Raw genomic sequence first — 20,049 nt, 5'->3', positions numbered from 1 at the left:
ATTTGGATTTGAATGTGCTCGGGAAGCGGCTTCTTATTCAGTATATGCTTTTGCAATCTTCTAAATATTTAGCACACTAATTGCCTTCGCAAGCAAAATTTGGGGAACTTCAGTCGATACCCTATTGTCTTTTAGGAAACAAGATATTTGGTACGCTGCCCATGGTTAGAACATTTGATCAAGATGAAGGTCGTTATATATAATTTACCTATAAAGTCAGAAAGTAGTATTAAAAACTTGCGTTGCCTTTTATGACAATCTGTGTGCATACGATATAAACGCGATATGTAAAAAAAAATCGTCATAATAGCAATGCTTATCCTGTTGTTAATTTATTTAAAAATTAATTATTCGGTTACGCTGTAGTGTACAACAACACGGCCGGGTAAGCAGAACATTGTCCGATTTTCTCTTTCTTTGCCATTGAAAAATTAAAGTGTTTCCACAGCTGGATCAAACAGAATATTTCTATCTACTATCAATGTGGGCGCTGATCCTCAGTACGAGACCGTAACAAGCATTGCGCTGTCAAATGGATAAGCTTTATCTTATATACTACGATGTTGCTGTCTTTTCTTGGTTTTCTATTATGTAGACAGCTAACCATGGAAAGGGACTTAACTGCACCGTATCTCACAGACTGTGCACGTGGGTCGTCCCTTATTTCGAATGATATTCTAAAGTAGTAGTAGCTTTCTATTCCAAAAAGTTACGTGAGAATTCCTATTGAAGGAAGGTCATGCTGCGTTGAACTTGATTTTTGTAGACGTCATAATTCGTGAAGTTCTATTTTGTACAAAATCAAATTCCTTAAGGAAGATAAGAGCCATTTGCCCCTGTCCAAAGATGGCTCTTTATAGCTAAATTCAGATAGTACTTTTCTTATGGTTCTTCCATTTACTAAGCTTATATTTATTATTTCTAAAGGTTTATCATACACGAATATTTGTCCAGAATTTTGAAAACAGTTATATACTGATATATACAGTTATAAAACAGAAGGTATTGAAAAATCATATTTTATTATTACATATCTTTACATATATTTAATAATATATTACATACATATTATTAAATTCAAACCCTTCATCTTGAGATATATTTCACGTAGTTCATGCACCTCTCTCCGTAATTTGTTATTTTAGCTATTCATTTTCTTTCCTTAAAAACCCTAAGGACACCACCACGGTATCCACTTGGTTAGTTTTGTGCACAGACAGAGGTCTGCCAATCTATATCGCTTCACCGTACAGCCGCTCTAGGGTTGACCCTCCCTGCACGGTCCTTTTATAATGTGGCTTATGGAACGAACCTTCTGGAAAAGCACATTCTGTTTATGTACACGTGATATGAAACATAACTGCAAGTGTGAGATTACGTGACCGTGCCAAAACGCGTCGTTACAATCACATCAACAATACACATCTATATGTAGTAATTATTTAACAACGACGAAAACGATAACGGCGGCAGCAGTCGTCGAATGGTAAGCTGAAATTATTTGAGGCCAAAGCAGGAGAGGAAGACTATGGAGGGAGTCAGAGAAAACGAACATGACAATTCTACTTGAATTCTGGCTAACTCTTTGCTACCCTTAGTGGAACGATAAGGAGGTCTCCTTGACGGAAAAAAAGCCATCACGTTGGTCTTGCTACGCATGGCCCTCGAAAAAGTGCCAGGATGTGCAAAACTGAGCGAAGCTTCGCAGTAGTCATGTTGGCTGAAAAGTGATAATACTGTCACTACGTAGGGGTTCAGCGGAGGAAGGAGTCAAGAAAGATTGGGGGTGGTGCTTTTCTGCCTTTCCTAAATCACGAACAGACAAATAGCATTGGGCTCTTCCTGAGCGCTTCTCTGCCAAATTGACAAGAAAATCAGTGCTCAACCTCTGCTCGTCGGTTTTCTATCTCTGACAGCTCCAAGTCTAGTGTTCGGCCTTCGAAACACTGCGCCATCGCGCCACCATCTCTACTGCCTTCCTTACTGTTGTGTTGGAATAGCTTAACATGTCGCACGAACGTTTCCAAAAGCAGATCCGGCACACCCGTAATGACATTCTATCGGCCTCTTCGGTAATAGAATGCATAGAATGAAGAATAAGACACTGAAAAAACGGCGAAAGGAAACAGAACAGGTTACGCAGGCTGACCTTGACTCGTTACTACGCTCTCCTACAACAGACAAAAGTCGAAACAAGCACAAGTAGTGACCTACGGTCCATCGACGTCCTTCCTTTCCATTGTAAAGGAAAGGTAAGCGAACGCTGTGCGGTACAATGTTCGAGTTGCTCTCTTGCCGAAACCGGAATGTCCTGCGACGCGTCGAAACGATGACGAATACGTTAACACGAACAACGACGAACGAGAAAGTTAGTGTTGTGAAAATTTGAACAGACCAAAGAGACACATGCGAGCATCCGCAGGGTACGTACATTTAACTGGATTTTTTATGATGTTTGACTGCGCACTGCCTTAGTTGCATGAAGAATTATACGGGAAAATGACGAAGGTTTTATATGTTTCTGATTACCTACCGCATATTTAGGGTCAAATAGGACCATTCATATTGGCACGGGAACGTTACACTGAATGGTGAATAATGACGCTGTGAAGGGTGAGTATGAATGATGAATGAATAGATAACACACGTATGTCTGGAGTATGAACGCCCCTCAAGTAGATGAGCACACAATGTTTAAATGTTTGGGTTCAAGCAATTCACATTTACTAAACATTGTCACGTGAGTTCATAAGGAGGCTGCCGGTAAACGTCTGCACATTTAGACGACTCCCAAAAGTTACTTTTTTACTCTAGGCGACAGGTGTACAACAAATTGAAGTGAAAAGAAACCTTGTGTGCAAGATGTGTATATATATATATATATATACCTCATGAGATTAGCGAATTTCCCAATCGGCAATAAGCTACTTGAAGGCCTGTTGTTTTCGTTTTTCTATTTTTGTTTTTTTTTGATTAAATAACTCATTACGACATGTCGTCTCTTTTTACATGAATGTCTTGAGCAGTAGTAGGCGAGATTTGTCGGTGCCCGTAGCGGCGCATATTGGCTGAGGCTGTTGTTGCATCGATGTGGTTTGTTGCTGAACCGGTTTAACCGTTCTGACATGCTCCTGGGGGCGTGAACTTAGGTTGTGGCTAGAAGGCAGTGTGTTAGCCACAACTACGCTGCCCTCCTCCCTCTGCTACCTTGTTGCGGGAACACCGCCCGTCAGAATCACCGACTCAGCCGTGGTGGCGCTGATAGGCATAGTGTTGATATTATTGTAAAGGTCCATTGTGGCCGGTGGCAGAATATTAGGTAATGCATGCAGGTCTAACGTGCGACATTGCCGCATCATTTCGATGTTATCCTCGGAAGGCGCCGGCGGCATAGGGGGTATCGGACCTGTTGCCGAAGGCACGGCCAACAATGTGGTTACTGCAGCTACAATCTGGGTGTTATCGTCCGGGCCGTCCCTAGGAAGTGGTTTCGGCTCACAGGTTTGCTGATGTGCAGAGTCAGGAGAACACATAATGGGAGTTATCGATGTAATCTAGAGAAAATAAACATTAATGAAGCAATAATAGTGGTCACAAATGTCTCTTGCAAAATATCTGTCAATTTGTAACTAACAAACAAATACATGGAATGAAGTCGCTAGTTCAAATCCTGATAGGTGCGATGAATGCAACTGCCAAAATGCTTATCCGATGATACAGAATGTCTCATTAAACCACTAATACCTGTCTATATTTACTTGTGTGGGTTAGGTGGACGCTTTTTTTTTTTATCTTAACGGCTCAGCCAGATTTTTTTTAGAGAGAAATAATGACTGTGTTATTGTATAACTCAGACACTTGATAGATACTCGTTATGATAGACAAAAAATGTTTTTCTGCAATCTATCGTACTTATTTGAAATTATTTAATATATAGGTCTTCCTGAAATAATGATAAATACTCTGGATAGGAGCAACTCCCTCCGTTCTTGTCAAAAATTTCGGATTTGGCCCGCTTGCGTGATAAGTAGCAAACTCGCCATAGTTTTACATATTTTAGAAGAAAATGTAGGCATGGTTTCAATTGAAGATAGAGACGACGTGCTGATTTCAACCAGTGGTTAAAAGTCCAGTCCAGCAGTTCGCTTAACCTCATGTCGTAAGTATCATTTCCCTGTAGTCTATATACTAAAGAAGCGTGGAAACTTTGACGCAAAAATTCAATTTTGCTTACCTGACCTTTGGGCTTTTTGTTTGCAACACTGTTGCTCGACTGTTTGCGGGATCGTTTCCTTCGCGCATTTGCGATACAACAACACTCGATAAGAGCAAGTAATGCAGCAACGAGGGCACCTGCTCCTAGAAGAATAAATGGCCCCGTTGCGAAGCCAGGGGCGGTTAGTTGGCCCCATCGGTAAATCTCTGACCTACAGAATGGGTGCGGTGCTCCGACTAAACTGTGCGGAGTTAGAAACCACTTGCGTTGTAACCGGGAGATCACCTCCTTCTCCCGCAGTTTCTGTACGCTTTGCGAAAATAACTCCGTGTAGGGGGACGCTGTTCAAACAGAAACGATTTTGAGACAAAAGGAAAAGTCGTAATATTAGGCTAAGAATGCAGGTGCCATTAGCTTTTTGTGGATCTTCACAGACCTACGCTAGTCTAAGGTACGGTGTTTTTCATACACGCTTTACCTCTTGGCAAAGCCAGAGCATATCCAGGTGTTTCGATGCCTGTGGCCAGACGAAGCACAGAACAATCGCTAATAGAACACTGATGGTATTCAGCTGCTGGTGTTTCTGTAAACATGGCATAACCACCGGCTTGCACCAGACGAAGTCCTTCTTCAAGTGATGGCAGTGTCGAAATGTCTCCTGCACCCATAATCAACGACCAGATTGTCGAGAACGGTTCATAATTGGCGCCCTGTGGTTATAATTTAAATACATGCTGTTATCCATTTCTACCACAACCAAATCTTGCCAGCTGAGAACAACTTGAATTCAGAAGCATCTTTGTTGGTTCCCTTACACCATCTAAAGGTTTAATATCTACAAAACACTATAAACCCCGTGTTTTTGCCGCTGCAGGTTTAGCTACAACAATAGCGACACAGTGCAAATATTTCCCTAACAGAATACAAAATGATGCTTAACTGAAACTTAAAGCAATGATAGTATATTTAAGATAGTGGTAATTTTTTTGTACTCTAAGATTAGAAAATCTTTAGACTTTAGAGTTAGAGTACAATTAGATACTGATCCTATTTAGCTGTTACTATACAACTAGTCTTTATTCTCGATGTGGCAATATCATAGTGCGGTTTGAGTGAATCAATAATTCCAGTTATTGCAATTAATTGCTATCGAATTGCATCGATTGCTTCGATCGAAACTCGTTATTTAAGTGCTAATTCATTACCGCTTCAGTTATAGACCAGTGAGGTTGTTACCTTTCACAAAACTCGTATGATAAATTTCTTTAATGAGAGCGATAACATTAGCAATCCTATAAGCTGTTATAATAGTCAAATTTCATAGAGAGCCATAACTACCAAACAATTTATACTGAGCGATTTTTTTCAATATCATAGCCATTGTTGTGTAAACAATTTGCTTTATCATCTTAATCATGCTTACCTGGAGAAAAAGCTGGGAAGAAGTGTTGGCCACGTATCCAAAACGAATGCCTTTTACTCTAAGAAGGTCACCAGCGTCGTGCAATTCGTCGAAATGCATCCTACGCTGCACGAATTGTGCTGTTAGTCTCGCTGTATACACCGACCAAAAGACGAACGATGTAAAACAAAGCACGGACGTAAGGAAACGTGTGGCTACGCCACGTGGACGTTTGCTTATTGGCGGTTGCCTATTCAGAAATGTTTTAACAGCAAATGTTTACACAGTTAGATACAATACTGCTATGGCTTCGCCTGTAAATGATAAATTTAGAAGAGAAGTGGTCGCTAGACTAAAATTATAAAAAACTAAGTTGCACTTTTAATGTGGAATTTCACAATGGTGTTGGATTGTTTTTTTAACATTGCATGTGCAAACCCTAAGTTCGTTATACAAATCTGCTAAGAATACCACTAAAATATTACATTATACAAAACGTACAGCTAAACGTACTTAGGAGAATGTGATATGTGCAAAACTACGCTATACCTCAGAGCACAGCAAGCAACAAGATGAAAGATGTCTCCAAACGAAAATCTTGGTTTTGTCCAGGTCTGGATGTTTGCCTGTTTCGAAGAGCTTCGGCGGACCCTATCCCGAGGACTGAACTTTGATGCGTATGACATGGCAAATGTAGCCATGAACACGCACGCTACACCAGATAGCCAAACCTAGGCGTAAATAGTGCGAGAAATTAATCATGTAGTGTTCTTCATCTGTTATATTAAGAAGATAAGGCCAATAAAGAATATTTATCATGAGATCATAGAACGTCACTCGCATACCGCTTATAAGTCGGTTGTTGTAGCGTTTCAAAGCGTCCATATATATACATATATATATGCCTTTGCTAAGAACATACTAAGGTGGAGGGCTCAGCGGACTTTACACATATGCGCACACATATATATATATATATATAGTCATCATCATTCCTGCTAAGTGAAGGTCTGTGCACATATGTGTAGAGTCCGCTGAGCCCTCCACCTTAGCATGTTCTTCCTGTGACCTCAACATAAGCATGTTACTCGTCTTTTACAAAACAATAACAAAAAAATACACCAAACACACTAAGGTAAACGCATAATAAAACTAAAATAGGACAACCAGTCTGTAAGATCTAGTAAAAAAAATAGGCTTACACACAGGTGTCCACCGCGTTTGTGACTCTTATTACAGTGTCACGCACTGCTGTAAAGTAAAATCAAACTGAGATAATTATCTTTGCAAAACACGCTCCTTCAAATAGTTGTCGATATCCAACGGTCGTATGTTTTTGTATCAGTTACCATCCTAGTGAAATAAATATGGTACACGCACAGAATTGCTAGATGGAACCAGCTTGCGAAAATTTCAGATTATTAATTTATTTTTCAATTCTTGAATTTATTTTGCAATAGGTGAAGTAGGATTTTCGGTATTTGGTGTTGTGATGCGGTTTTAAGCACATCGTACAGTTTACACCAGCCTCAAACCATGCAACCTATACTTCTATCAAGTCCGCGGAGGAGACAGTTCGCTTATATTTTTTTACGTACATTTTTTTTATACAACTTAAGCTAACTCCTCGAAACTACCGAAAGTTGCGGTTTTTCATTAAAAGCCACTGTGTCGCCGCTACTGTTTTTAATCAGTTCTCAGTGTAACGTTAGTGTTTACCGCTCCGGTCATCAGCATATGCTCTTTGCTGTTTCAGCTTAATATAACGTTCTCAAACTGTTTTGCAGTTAAATGTTTGAAAGTAAATAGTCGAAAGACAATTTTCAAAGAACGCTTATCCACTTCAATTTCTCCTTGCTTAAAAATTAGCCATAATAAATGCCATGCCTTTTTTAATGAGGATAGGCAGTACGTCGTACACCTTATACCACATATCTTGTCAGGCATGTCTAAAACGAACCTGTCGTTACATGCCTAAATAACCAATGCTTTGTAGCCGTCATTGTAGAACTATGCACACATTCAATTCTGTACATAACTTCTTTGGGTGTACTTAACTATCAGCATACTAATTTCCATTTCCGCTTCAATTCTAGCCTATATTGCACTTTTGTGTATATAATGTATCTGAGGAAAGGATATTGATATTACTAGATTCAAGAGTTCGAGCTAATGGTGTTTTAAAAATGATCTTAATGGGTGGATGTCTCATGTGTGACTTATGGTTCAGTCAAGATCCTCCGAAGGAAATGCCTCTAGCTATCAATTCATGAAAAGTAATGTTTGCGCTTTAAAACTGCAAGTAAAACCTTTGACAACGGCTCATATGATACGTCGACAGCATTGTATTTATATACGTACAGCGAAAGTTAATGTAACCCTTAGTACGTCGACACGTTTTAATAATAATTAAGTTTTGTGAGCCAAAAGCCTGTGTCTACTTATATGAAACTTGAACTGTGCGTTCAGACCTTCCATTTGACTATTTCATAGAAATATTATCAAATTCTGATTCGGAAATCCAAAGCCGTTAGCGATATTTTATATATTGCATTGTTATAATTTTGCCAGTAGCTCGATGAGCGTTTATAGGCCAATTCAAGGTAATGCGCTCCACGGCAAGGTAATGCGGAAAACGGCTTACAGAAAGCGGAAAACGCCCTGATGCATTATAACGAGACCTATTATCACGGGCTTGGACTTTCCGTCATTTTTAAAGGCCGAAGTCTATGGAAGTTCAATACGAGTGTAATATGTTCTCTTAATACCGTTACTGAGATGCTTGCAAATTTCTTCACGCAAAATCTACTACGAAAAAACTCTCAAATCCAAATCAAAATCAACTGAATTTCTTTAGCGCATTTACAACATGAATTTGAAGCGAATAAGTAAAAAGATGTGACTTCTCGATCAAGACAAGAAGATTCATGCATACATTCACACCTATTCCATGGGATCTAAAAGAATTTTTATTAAGAATTCTATATGGTAAAGTTTCAAAGTCTGTCAATGAGAACATATTTCTATGTATTATAATGTTAAGCCGAAAACTATGTAGCACATTATTAGGGGGAAGCATTAACTTCCTATGGACCTGGCGTTACCTTCATTCATCATTCGTATTCAAGGGTACTTTTTTATCTTTAAGTTACATAAAGTGTAGCTGTGTCTTTGTTTTACCATTTGGTGCTAGTATCTTATAATAGATATCTTGCATAAGATGATAAAGGTTTGAGCATGTTTATATATCTTGTTTGAATACTTTATTTAGCAGCGACCAGAAAATGTCTCTGTGCTTATGAACGGGAAGTCACTTATTATGATAAGCAGACAAATATATGTCCACAAGCAGTTGTATGGATTTCGAAGACGATAATAGATAAGACCCAAATTTAACCAAAAATCTGAAAAGCAGGTTTTCCTTTCTTGTTGTTACGACACGTCCATGCCTATTCGCCTTACTTAGTTTTTGATTTATAGGGCACTCTGTGACGGTGGAAATAAGTATTGTACATCAAAGTTGTTATGCTTATTGAATAGAGGACGCAGTGTGGTACTACTCGCAACTGTGACAGCGTTTGACTGTATTCTCAAACTTACGCCAGAAGTATTCGCTCAACTTATGGAAATACATACGTAGAAATAGATTGCAACTACTAACGGCGATTGATTATATAAATTTGTACAAGCTAAAAATTGGTGTTTACCACTAGAACATGTAAGCAACAAAAATCATTTGAAATTTCGAACCGCAAGCAAAACCTATCGTTTTTGTCTTTTCATTATATAAATCGATTATGTCAATTACCATCAGCAAGCAAATAATAGTTAAACCATGTGTAAAACAGCTACCTTTATATCCGTCCGACCACCAGCAATACATATTTTGGGTACCAAACCAACATTTTCGATCACATTTACCTGCTTTATTTTGTCCAATAACTTCGATCTAAGGGAACAGTTTAAAAATCTAAAATAGTAAAATTACTAGTTTGAGGCGAGCCTCGTCGAAGTCGGAAAACCGAGTGCGACGCGTTCTTCATATCGCAAATGCCAGACCGAAACTTTCCAGGAGTACCTTTAGCTATCGAGTCCTCGCCATATACACAACGTCTATCCTAAATAATTCTTATAACTTGTTTGTAGCCTCAGCGATCTAAATAAAAACGTGTCACAAGCAATGTACTTCATGTACAACTTCTATAACTAAAAACAAGTTTCCTAACGGCATATACATTTATTGGACGAGTTAGGACAATAAAGCGACGAACTATACCGAGGTAAATCATTTAACCACTAGGTAGTTTTGTGCAAACCGTTTTGACAATTTAAGGAGCGGTATGATAACCTTACTTAGATCCTCCATGCTAAGCTCCAGAAAGGCCTCCATGCTAAACATTGTGGAGCTAAATTCTACAATATAATAGTTACGCTTATACTTGTCTTTACCTCCTGAGATAGTGGCGAAAAGAGCTCTTTGACCAAAGAAACGAGATCGCCCGCTGTTGAAGGCGGCCGGTAAAGCAGCTCCAGTTGTGAGGGCAAAAACGGTGTCGTGAAGGAAACGACCCGCGCCCTTTCGACGTTCACCGTGAGGTCAGCTAGCGCTACGTCAGCCTCCTATAGGGTAAGATTATACATTATTTGCTAAAGAAGACACCTATTCGAGCCGGAAAAAAAGCAAATGGCAACACTCCTGGACAGTCACTAAAAGAGAATAATGATATTGCGCAAACTATCTGGGTCGCAACATGACGAAAAATACATCTCATTAGTTTTGCTATCGTCCTTGAGCGTTACTTGTGTTAGGATCTTACATATTATACCCTCTACGAGAGATAGTGTTTAAAGAAATACATTATATAACGATATTTTCTTTGCCATAAAGACGAACAGTGTGTAGTTATATATAGGTACTTTCTAAAATAAAAAAAAATTTAAAAAATAAAATAGGGGTTATATGAACCAAAACGCGACTACAGGAAAATAACATATTAGTGTATCTAACAAAGACCTCTCCATCATGTACTTTAAGAAGGTTTTTAACGATTCATTAATTTTTAGAGGAAAGATCAATTCAGTACAGCTGTGTCGTTGGCTTATATAGCTTCACAAGATGATGCTATATGAGCCACTGATAATTTCATATAAAGAAGTCCATAATAAAACAAAGTTGGAAAAAATGCTTTTCTTCAGAGTTAGAGTTGTGATCACAGATATAAAGGACGGTGCTTCATAATCATTGGGTAAGTTAGCTAAGTTAAGATCACAATTTGTCTATCTTTATGAAGTTCTTCCGAGCAGTATGCCTCTGGATCTAAAATGGCCCAAATACTGACCCATCTTGGAGTTCTATCTTCTTCGAGAAGTGAAGGGAAACTATAGCACCGTTTCTGAAAGAAAACCTAACGGCACTGAAATCTGTAACTATTGGTTAACCGCGATTCCAATATATAGAATTGCCCGTGGGTATTCATGACTCATAATTGTGACCCTCTGGAGTGCGTCTGGCTTCAATATTGGTTAACCTTTACGATGCGTTGTGCCAATATTACCGTAAATTTTTTTTAAAAAGCCGTGTGTAGCTCACTGTTGATAACAACAATATGCGACATAACGAACGTAAAAAAATGCCTTACTTTTCGTAATTTAGTATAGGTAAGATCTTTAGGTTTTTATTTTATTATTATTATTACTATTATTAAATTAGCAATCGTCGATTCCAAAGATGCCTAAGATACCGAGGTTTCTATAGCCTTAAGGTTGTCATGAATAACAAGTGCTAGCTACTTATTTGATATATGTTAATCTAGTCGAAAGGAGGCTTCTGTGGTTTAATAAACGTCCGATAAGAAGCAAAAAAAAAAAAGAATTTCGAATCAGACTAAATTTCTGGTTCATACGGCCCTAAACAAGTTGAAAGTTTGATGAAACTCATTATAATGACCAATGTTGTCTTGTTGGAAAGAAACGGAATAGCCCATTTAGCCCCGTAGCCATATAACTCACCATCGCTTACACGTGCTTACTAATACGGTGGATGTGTTCGTTTATTGACACATACACATTAATTGTAAGCTTGTAAATTGTAAATGATAACCCAACTACTAGGTAGTAGTTGGGTTATCATTAAGGTAATATATCAAGCAGAGCTACATGGGAATAAGTCAGCGGCACATTTGAATACTTCGTACTAAACTAACAGTGGGTGGACCCACTATATCTATGCTCCAATCCAACTGCTAAAATAATCATTGTTAAAAAACAAACTAACCATATCGAGAATGTCCTTAATGAGGCCATTCCAGTTACCCTGGCGATCTCGACTACCGTGTTGCGAATCGTTGACAAGCCGAATATCAAACTTGAGCTGAAGCATTCGGGAAAGTTCATTCAGCAGGTCGATACAGAACCCCTCCAAATCGCCGTTTCGTTCGGATTTTGCTGAATTCTGCTGTTGGCGCCACATCACAAACGGAGGACTCTGCATAAAAAATCAGAAGAGACCTTAAATTTTGAAGAGTTTACAGCCGTGTTCCACGCCATTACTCCCGTTCTCCTTCTCATACATACACACACACATACATGCGCAGACACACACTCACATATGTAACACTCACACGCAAAAATACATCCATATACTAGCATATAATGATGTTGGGAAAACACCGGCTTCGAAAGATTACAGTGAGATGGCTGCTGGCTAATATGCGTGGTATCATATCCATTGTAATTCTGGTACAGCTATGCCGTTCGGATGGCTTCCATCAGCTTTTCGTTTGTGCATTTTAGTGTTTTTCAATAGGAACAAGCTAGAAGAAATGGAAGATGCGCCAATCTATATGTGCGAGTATACAAAGCTCGCTGGATGGTCATGGTGTGACAAGACCCAAAATCGAAAAAATGATTACACTGCGATCTGGGCGACTGTATTACTACTGGTGGTTAATTTTCTTCTCTGCTTTCGTTTAGCTACCCTGAATTAGTTCATAGTTCAATCCAAACCTGGACTTGTTACTCCAAGAAACTAGGGAGTTTTTCAACGGACGTTTTTCAAAAGTTCACAGATCTTCAATGGATGACTTCTAAAAATTGGCGTGCGTTAGTTGGGAGGGCTAAAGATCATCAATGCACGCTAACGTGATCAACTCGGAGCTCCAATGATTCGAAAGACGATGGACAAGTTCTGTTACCACGTTACCCTTTGGCATATTCGAGTATTTGAAAAGTTGGCTAGTTGATTGGTTAAGTTACCTAAAATGCGATCATCGGGGTTGTGGCGGTTTTCCACGGAAGCACTTGATTGAATCAAGATCTACTATATAAAAAAGTCTTTTTTGCTTTCTTTCTTTTTTTTTACATATCGAAATGATAAACGTAGTTCAAAGTTGCTTTACTTTAACAATACACAAGCTGGTCGAAGACTTTGCAGTAACAGATCCTCTTCTCGTGTAAAAGTATGTTTCCTCATTATCTTAATGTAATTGAATACGTTAATAATTCTACGGCCAATTTCCCATGCCTTACTGGATTGACAACCTTAGAACAGTTGACAAACTTAGAAAATCGTCTTCTAGATTTTACAAACAGATACTAATCTTGATTAAAAGAAAAAAAAATTCGCTTGAGTAACTCTAAATGCGATTTCATATCTTTGCTGACCTACCTTCTTTATCCTAAATGTTCTTAGTATAGCTTTTTGAAGCACACTGAGATGGCGATTTTGTACAATGGTATATACGTATTCACATATAACCTATATGCACTAAACAAAATGTCATAATTTTAGGCTGGTGCACAAATAGTGTCTGTTTTTTCAAGGCCTTCTGTCCCGGTCCTAGTTACTGGTGGTCAAAAATTATAAACTATTGTGATCATTCTATTCAGATAATAATCTTTTAAGTTCGGATCTCACAGATGGATATATGTGGTAACAAAAAGCGGTATTTTAAACATTTATTAGTCGTTTTTCAACGAGGTCAAAGACTACTGCACTTATACGGTATAGGTTTGGCATGCAGACCCTCAAATAATAACTTGCGAAGTTTAAAAGTGGTTTTTGGATGTGCAGTACGAACTCCACTTGATTTTTTTAATTGGTCGAGAGCGCTTGGAACTCTTTTCGAAGCAGGATAATTTTTAGATAAGTGGACATCGCTTTGCCGCAAAGGTCATATCATATGCAGAAGAATTATTGCGGGTTACTTTGCAGTTTTATATATTAGAAAACATGTGAGGTGAGGCAGGCATTGGGATATCTTTATTTCCAGCCTACACACCAATGACTGAAGCCTAAGATACTAGCAACATCTTTTTATTTAAATAAACTATAACAATAGCGTGGTAGAGTTTTTACACACACTTTGCCACCCTTTAACGCTTAATCATGAGCAAACGAAAAGTTAGAATAAAGAAGCAATAGAAAAAGTGGCCATTACGTACGCACCAATATAATAGTTATCAATGTAGTCGTGGCGACGTATATATTTCGCTGTTTTTCTTGAAGTAGATCAAGTTATGTTATTTGTAACTATTTATTTCTTTTGTTGTTCGATCTTAAGGGATAGTTACAAATCTATCTAAAAATGTTAGTTTCTAAGGAAGGTTAGCATATTGAAAACTAAAGTAACTCAATCTCGACTCTTGCACGCAGCAGAACCAGAACTTTTAAAGAACTTCAGTGAACTAAAATGGTTTCAGATGACCATGCGTTATGCATGCAAAAGTGGAGTAGCTCATAGTTTATGTAATGGCTAAAAGTGCTCTCTGCTTACGAGGAGCGTCACGACGCGGAGAGGCCGGTTCCGCAACGAATGCTCCGCGTGGACTCGGTCCCAAGATACGTTCCTTGTCATGCTAAAGCCCGATGAGGGCGCCCATGTTCCCACCTGCGCATTTAAGGCCCACAAAAACGTTATTTGATCAAATAAAAGAGCTGACTTAATATGCATTTTAATAAGCTCGGAACTTTTGGTTAAAGCTCAGTCGAATTATTCAGTTAACCTCCACCTACGGATGAATACTCGCATACAGAATAGCAACAAAGCTTAAATCCAACATGCTTCACCTTAACAATCGTGCCATGTTTGTGTTCCGTCACGAAGGCGCTGAAATTCGATCTCGCTCCAAATGTATCGAACTGAATATTTCCAAATAGTCCTTGCATCGATGTCTGCAACCATTTAAAGTAACAATTGTTTTGCCCATACTTACTGCTTCTTCCCAGTGTCGTTAAATTTCTCAACAGTTTGAGAAATATTTTTGCGTGAACACAGAAAAGACCAGGAAAATAAACGTGCATAATAAAAATTGGATACTGAGGTCAGAACTCTTACGATAAAGCCGCAAAGAACTGAATGCATTCACATGTACAGAAGTTTAAGCGTACACAAACGTTGCAGAAAGTTTTTCACATTAGTGACATTCTTACATACGTTTTTTTCCACATCCAGAGTATACTCGCATTATAATGATTTAGCCCAGCTATAATAACAATAATAACGTTTTTCAGGAAATTAAGACATACACTTAACAAACTTAATAAATCGGCAACGATGTTTTAAAGGCTTTTTCGCATCTAGTTAGGTCACCGAACATTTTCCGAGATTTTGGCTTACTGCCTTGATCTGCGTAGCAATTGTCAGACCCATCGGCCAGCCGTTCCTTGGCTTGTGACAACTCGCGTCGGAAACGGGAGCCATATTTTGCGTACGTGAAAGTGTTCCGACTGCACGCGCAAACACGAAGATATAGTCGTGCAGCAACGCGGTGTGATACTGAAAAGGAAGTTTCCGTTAAGCTTGTTATCTCTCCTAGCAATTAGCTATCCTTTACAGTTGTGTTATATATATCCACGCTGTCATATAAAAATACGTAATCTGGTCTACCCAGTATCAAAGCAATGAGTTTTGGAGGTTATTTAATAGATGAAACTGCTCTTGCTTTCCGAATAAGGCTCGCTACGGAATTAAATTATTCAGAATAAGGTAACGAATTTGTTGTTCATAACTTACGTTTCATCGTTCAAATCCGATCAAATCGATTTAAGTTTAATCTTTAATAGTGAATTGTTTTCTAGTAAGGACAGAAAACCATACAAGGAACCTGCTTTGCACTGACTAGGCAATTTTACTGGCTAAAAATTCAAATACCGTTGGCCATTTCGGTTTTGGCAATGCGACACTAACGAACGACTGCATTGTAATTCCGACAAAACCTTGCATTTTAGATGAGATGCGATGGGGCTCATGGTGGATGGATTTTAATCAGGGCCACTAGATAGGCGAACACGATCGCCATTATCATCAACGCTAGCAGCAGCACCACCACCATTGTCATTGTCGTTGTCATCGTTAAAAGCCAACAAAGCTAACAACAAACAGTGAACCAACGCGACCCCTTGCAACTCTAGTTGGTGTTCCTTCTATATTGAGCGATATATTTTCATTGATAATTTCTTCTCTGTGTCGATGCCGTCAGCCGCATGTAGTCTACCATGTGTCCTTATTAGGAACATAAATTATTAGTCAATTACCCAAGTATAAGTTTCAGCACTCCCAAGCGCGGTTCAGCTGATGACTTACCTACACTATTCAGAATATTAAAAGAGTGAAGAGTTACAAGTCTAAGCTAGAAAAAAAAAGAGAATCGAGGGCTTATTAGCCAGGTACAAATAAGCAGCTCTTTAATCAGTTTGCAATAGAAGCCAGTTATCAGCAGGCATAGCTTATGCTACCTTAAGTGGGGCAGGGGGAGTTTGAAGCTGCTGCTGGGCCTGTTGTTGTTGTTGGAACTGCTGTTGTTGCGATGCTTGATGTTGGTGAATAAACTGTTGTTGTTTAGGGCCGCCTCGTTGACGCTTTCCGTTGCTATCCGACGGTAGTGAAACAAACTCCTGGTGGAGGAGCTGGAGCGCTGTGATATTGCTCAGTGCTTCGGCTGGTAGTTGCCACGTATGAAAGTCCTGAAAAAAGCAACCAAACGGAAAACAAGATTGTATCAGGACAAAAGAAGAAGTCTTAAAGTTACGTTATTTTTGTTTTAGCACAACTGCTACAACATTTATATACCTATCACAATAAGTTTCTATTAGCAAAGCCGCTCCAGTCATTAAAACGAACTTACTAAACTTTCATCTGGTTCATAATAGTATTGGGCGTATTTAAGTAAAATTGCAAAGCATGGTATAGAATACGGTTATCCTCAAGGTTTCATTACTTTTTTAACCTTTAGTCGGATTAATTCAGAACTGTGGATACGGCCTATACTCTTTAACATATATATATACATATATATATATATATATACCATATACAATCGCATAATCGGCAAGGAATTCTAAATGTGACGTTGAGTAAAAGTTCATGTTCATTCATAAAACATTATGTCGGCACCTATAGGCCAAATACATGGAGCGTACACATATGTATAGTTTGTTACCTTATAATTTAATAAAGGTTTTGAGGAACGCCTTTCCATACTTCAAGCTCAGTCAGTTTGCTTCCCCAGTGTAACTAGCAAAGGGTCGTTCTGTTCATTAAAAGCAGGTTATGCGGTATAAAAGGTAGAGGTGTAAGCAGTGCATACGATGGCATTTAGTCTGAGTTATCATATTAGAAATAAACGAGCCTAATGGATTGGATCATTTGCTTGATAGGTTAAAATCTAGTAGAGTGTGCACTCTTTTGCCTAGTAGAATGACCACTTTGATCAGATAGGTATCTAACTGACCTATTGACTATTAGGACAACGAAAGGCTAGTTTAGGTTATATTGACCCACGAAAGTGGAATATCTGGTGATGGCTAAGTATGCCAAGAAGAGGAACGCAGCTAGCAAAATACATCAATGCCGTCTGCCTTGTATATCATTAGGTCCCAGAGATTCTCTGTGGTGGACAAGTTTCCCAGGTACGTGCCTGGCGATCTCTGTTCTATAGCATCTCGGTGATCACGAAGCTATAACTTGCTGGTAGTAAAAGGAAAGCGAACAATATCCTGTTCGCAGCGAACAATACCCGTTATAATACATAAAACAATTGTTTACAGAGAAACGACGGCACGTAATATACTACGATTTTTAAAAGTACGGATTCGCGATTTTTAATTATTCAAACAAGATAATCTACGAATGTGCAATACATTGTTCTTTATAAAAAGACCTTGATCCAAACCTTTTATTAAATATATCAAACACGCTAGACGTCGATAGCTTATGCCACTGAACGCCAGCACTGCGATGTTAGAACAATAAAACGCCACCACATAAATGTTCGTAATGGTAGCCATTTTATTGTAAGTTTAAGCGGTTCAAGTAAAAAAAACTAAAGCTCTCATTTGCACTAACATCGTACCTTTAAAAAAAATCATAACCTTTTATAATACAGTCAAAAGAAACTGAAATTCCCAGGAAATAAGTAAGAGTCTCGTTTTATCGGTATCGCACAGGGTCGTTAAGATAGCTCATCGCGGTGCCCTTAATACTAAGAAGTATTAGCAGGATAAGAGTCAAGCAATATAACCGACACTCTACGTTAATAGCTAGCGAGTGATTTAATCGAAATGTAAGGTACCTGTTCTGTCTCAAAATATTACATCTTTCTCGAAAACCCATAAATCGGTTCTGATTAAAATCCATATATCGAATGACATCTAAGCGATAATAAAATGTAAGACATACAATTCAGCAACTTACTATGTCTATGAATATTGATTTGATAGCTAGTCGTATTATACCTGCGCAGTGACGAAGTAGCTAAAGTATTCAGATAACAAACCAACAATACCCGCCTGGAAACAAACAAAAAAACATGGAAAGTTATAATAGCCAGTAAGTTAGGTGGCATATACCAATAAAGTGATACAATGCAATAGTAAAATATTAATGCAAATGAACTGTGTTTGCAAAATATGACCAATTACGATATTATCATTAGTATGTAATTTTAGTATAGGTAATTTATTTGAGCTATTTTTTTTTTTATTGCGACCTGTTTTCACTCTGTATTGTTTATTCTTGCTTCAGTGTCAGCGTCGTCTCAGAAAGCTTGAAAAATCCAAGCTTGATATATTTATTGCGACGTGCTAAATATAAAATATGCGAATTGCCTCTCTAGCTGTCTTTCCAAGTTTTCGCCTTTATTATTTTCATTCCATCATCGTTTTCTCTTATGTCTTGCCACTCTATTGGCATTGGTTTATTCCTACTGTGTTCAACATTACACGAAATGTAAAATAAGCCTAAGGCGAAAATTCCAGTTGTGTTACCTATCGAAACCCCTGTAACTACACAACGGTATAGACACCTAGATTAGTCTGGCAGGAAACGGTGACGACCTTGTGTTCGCAAGCTCGATTATGGTGTAAACGCATGTTCTTTATTTTCTGAGAGAGAATGGTGCAAACGATAGGCAAAACCGTGCTAGAGGCGATACCGCTGCAAAGGATGCGGGCCACTCTTCGAACGACTTCAGCCACATCGGCACGATTTTGTTGTACTCGTCTTCCTTCTCTCGCATTCCTACTTATTTTTCTCCCTGCTCTTGCTATTACCGACCGAATGTGCATGCTGTCTGACACTCAACCCATATGAATGCCACTGAACAGAGAGCTCATCTCGCAATGGCCCATGAAGACAGTAGCGGAAGCAGAACTTCCAAGCACGTACGAGGTCTGTCGAGATGTCTCGAGCCCTTCGTCATAATAATATCAGTGAAAGGAGCTTCTCTCAGTCTTGCTAACGATCGCGCAGGTGTCTCTTGGACTCTTGAACTAGCAGCAAAGGCAACGCCGGCGAAAGCCGTAGCGGTCGCTTCCCACCACCTCGTTCAACCTCGTCCATCATATCAGCCACCAGACGGAGATAGCAAGGGTCTGTCTCCTAGCCAGACCCATACCACTGTTGTCCCACCGTCTGTTTATGCGTCACTTTTCAACCCCATCCGAGAGCTCCTAGAAGTTATCTTACCCACAAATGACGGTCTCCTCTAAAAAAAAGCCGGTATAGTACAACAAGAGTTACTGTTGTGTACATCCAAAGTAAGCCATCTCTTGAAACACAGCAAAAGAAGCAAATGCAACAAACAGACGCGCTGTGCATGAAAAAAAGTTGAAAGACATTGGAATACTGACCGATACACTATAAAGAATCACTTACAAGACGGAAGAAGTCGTTAGCGCGATCGGCGGGCAACTGAACGATGTAGTTGTATTGCGGGTCACTGCCGATTTCGCGAATGAGTCTTTTCGTGCCCCGTTCTCCGCGTTGGTATTGATAAAGCAGAATATTTTTATTTTTAATAAGCTCCGCAAGCTCGACAAGGTCTGCAAGGAAATATAATAACTGCTATTAACGAGAGACATGGAAATTATACGTATATATGTGAATTACAAAAGGACATAAGTGTTCTTGATTTATGCGGACTGTACCTATAT

At 38.8% G+C, this 20,049-nt stretch overlaps 1 protein-coding gene and 1 long non-coding RNA gene across 7 annotated transcripts in view; one reads left to right on the top strand and one right to left on the bottom strand.

The window, feature by feature from the left end:
- Positions 1-1,003: 1,003 nt before the first annotated feature.
- The window catches only part of LOC111244349 (glutamate receptor ionotropic, kainate 2-like), a 321,397-nt gene continuing 302,351 nt past the window's right edge, over positions 1,004-20,049 (bottom strand). For 5 of the 6 annotated variants that reach the window (XM_086980426.1, XM_086980425.1, XM_022791352.2 and 2 more), the window contains 13 exons: positions 19,772-19,938; positions 18,352-18,405; positions 16,354-16,581; positions 15,236-15,394; positions 14,686-14,790; positions 14,393-14,506; positions 11,893-12,102; positions 10,068-10,238; positions 6,168-6,349; positions 5,640-5,868; positions 4,695-4,926; positions 4,235-4,557; positions 1,004-3,554 (listed from right to left, as the gene is read on the bottom strand). In XM_086980426.1, the coding sequence (XP_086836552.1) occupies positions 3,204-3,554; positions 4,235-4,557; positions 4,695-4,926; positions 5,640-5,868; positions 6,168-6,349; positions 10,068-10,238; positions 11,893-12,102; positions 14,393-14,506; positions 14,686-14,790; positions 15,236-15,394; positions 16,354-16,581; positions 18,352-18,405; positions 19,772-19,938 (2,525 nt within the window). In that variant the 3' untranslated portion in view covers positions 1,004-3,203. The remainder of the gene's footprint in view (positions 3,555-4,234; positions 4,558-4,694; positions 4,927-5,639; positions 5,869-6,167; positions 6,350-10,067; positions 10,239-11,892; positions 12,103-14,392; positions 14,507-14,685; positions 14,791-15,235; positions 15,395-16,353; positions 16,582-18,351; positions 18,406-19,771; positions 19,939-20,049) is intronic. The other variant, XM_022791353.2, reaches the window with a different exon arrangement.
- The window catches only part of LOC147758082 (uncharacterized), a 53,025-nt gene continuing 35,258 nt past the window's right edge, over positions 2,283-20,049 (top strand). The window contains exon 1 of the long non-coding RNA XR_015321391.1: positions 2,283-2,423. This is a non-coding gene — a long non-coding RNA (uncharacterized LOC147758082). The remainder of the gene's footprint in view (positions 2,424-20,049) is intronic.

Source organism: Varroa destructor, unplaced genomic scaffold (assembly GCF_002443255.2).
Source record: "Varroa destructor unplaced genomic scaffold, Vdes_3.0 BEIS01000002.1, whole genome shotgun sequence".
NCBI lineage: Eukaryota > Metazoa > Arthropoda > Arachnida > Mesostigmata > Varroidae > Varroa > Varroa destructor.
The sequence above is the reverse complement of the archived record's forward strand: the minus strand, read 5'-3'. Positions and strand labels throughout refer to the sequence as shown.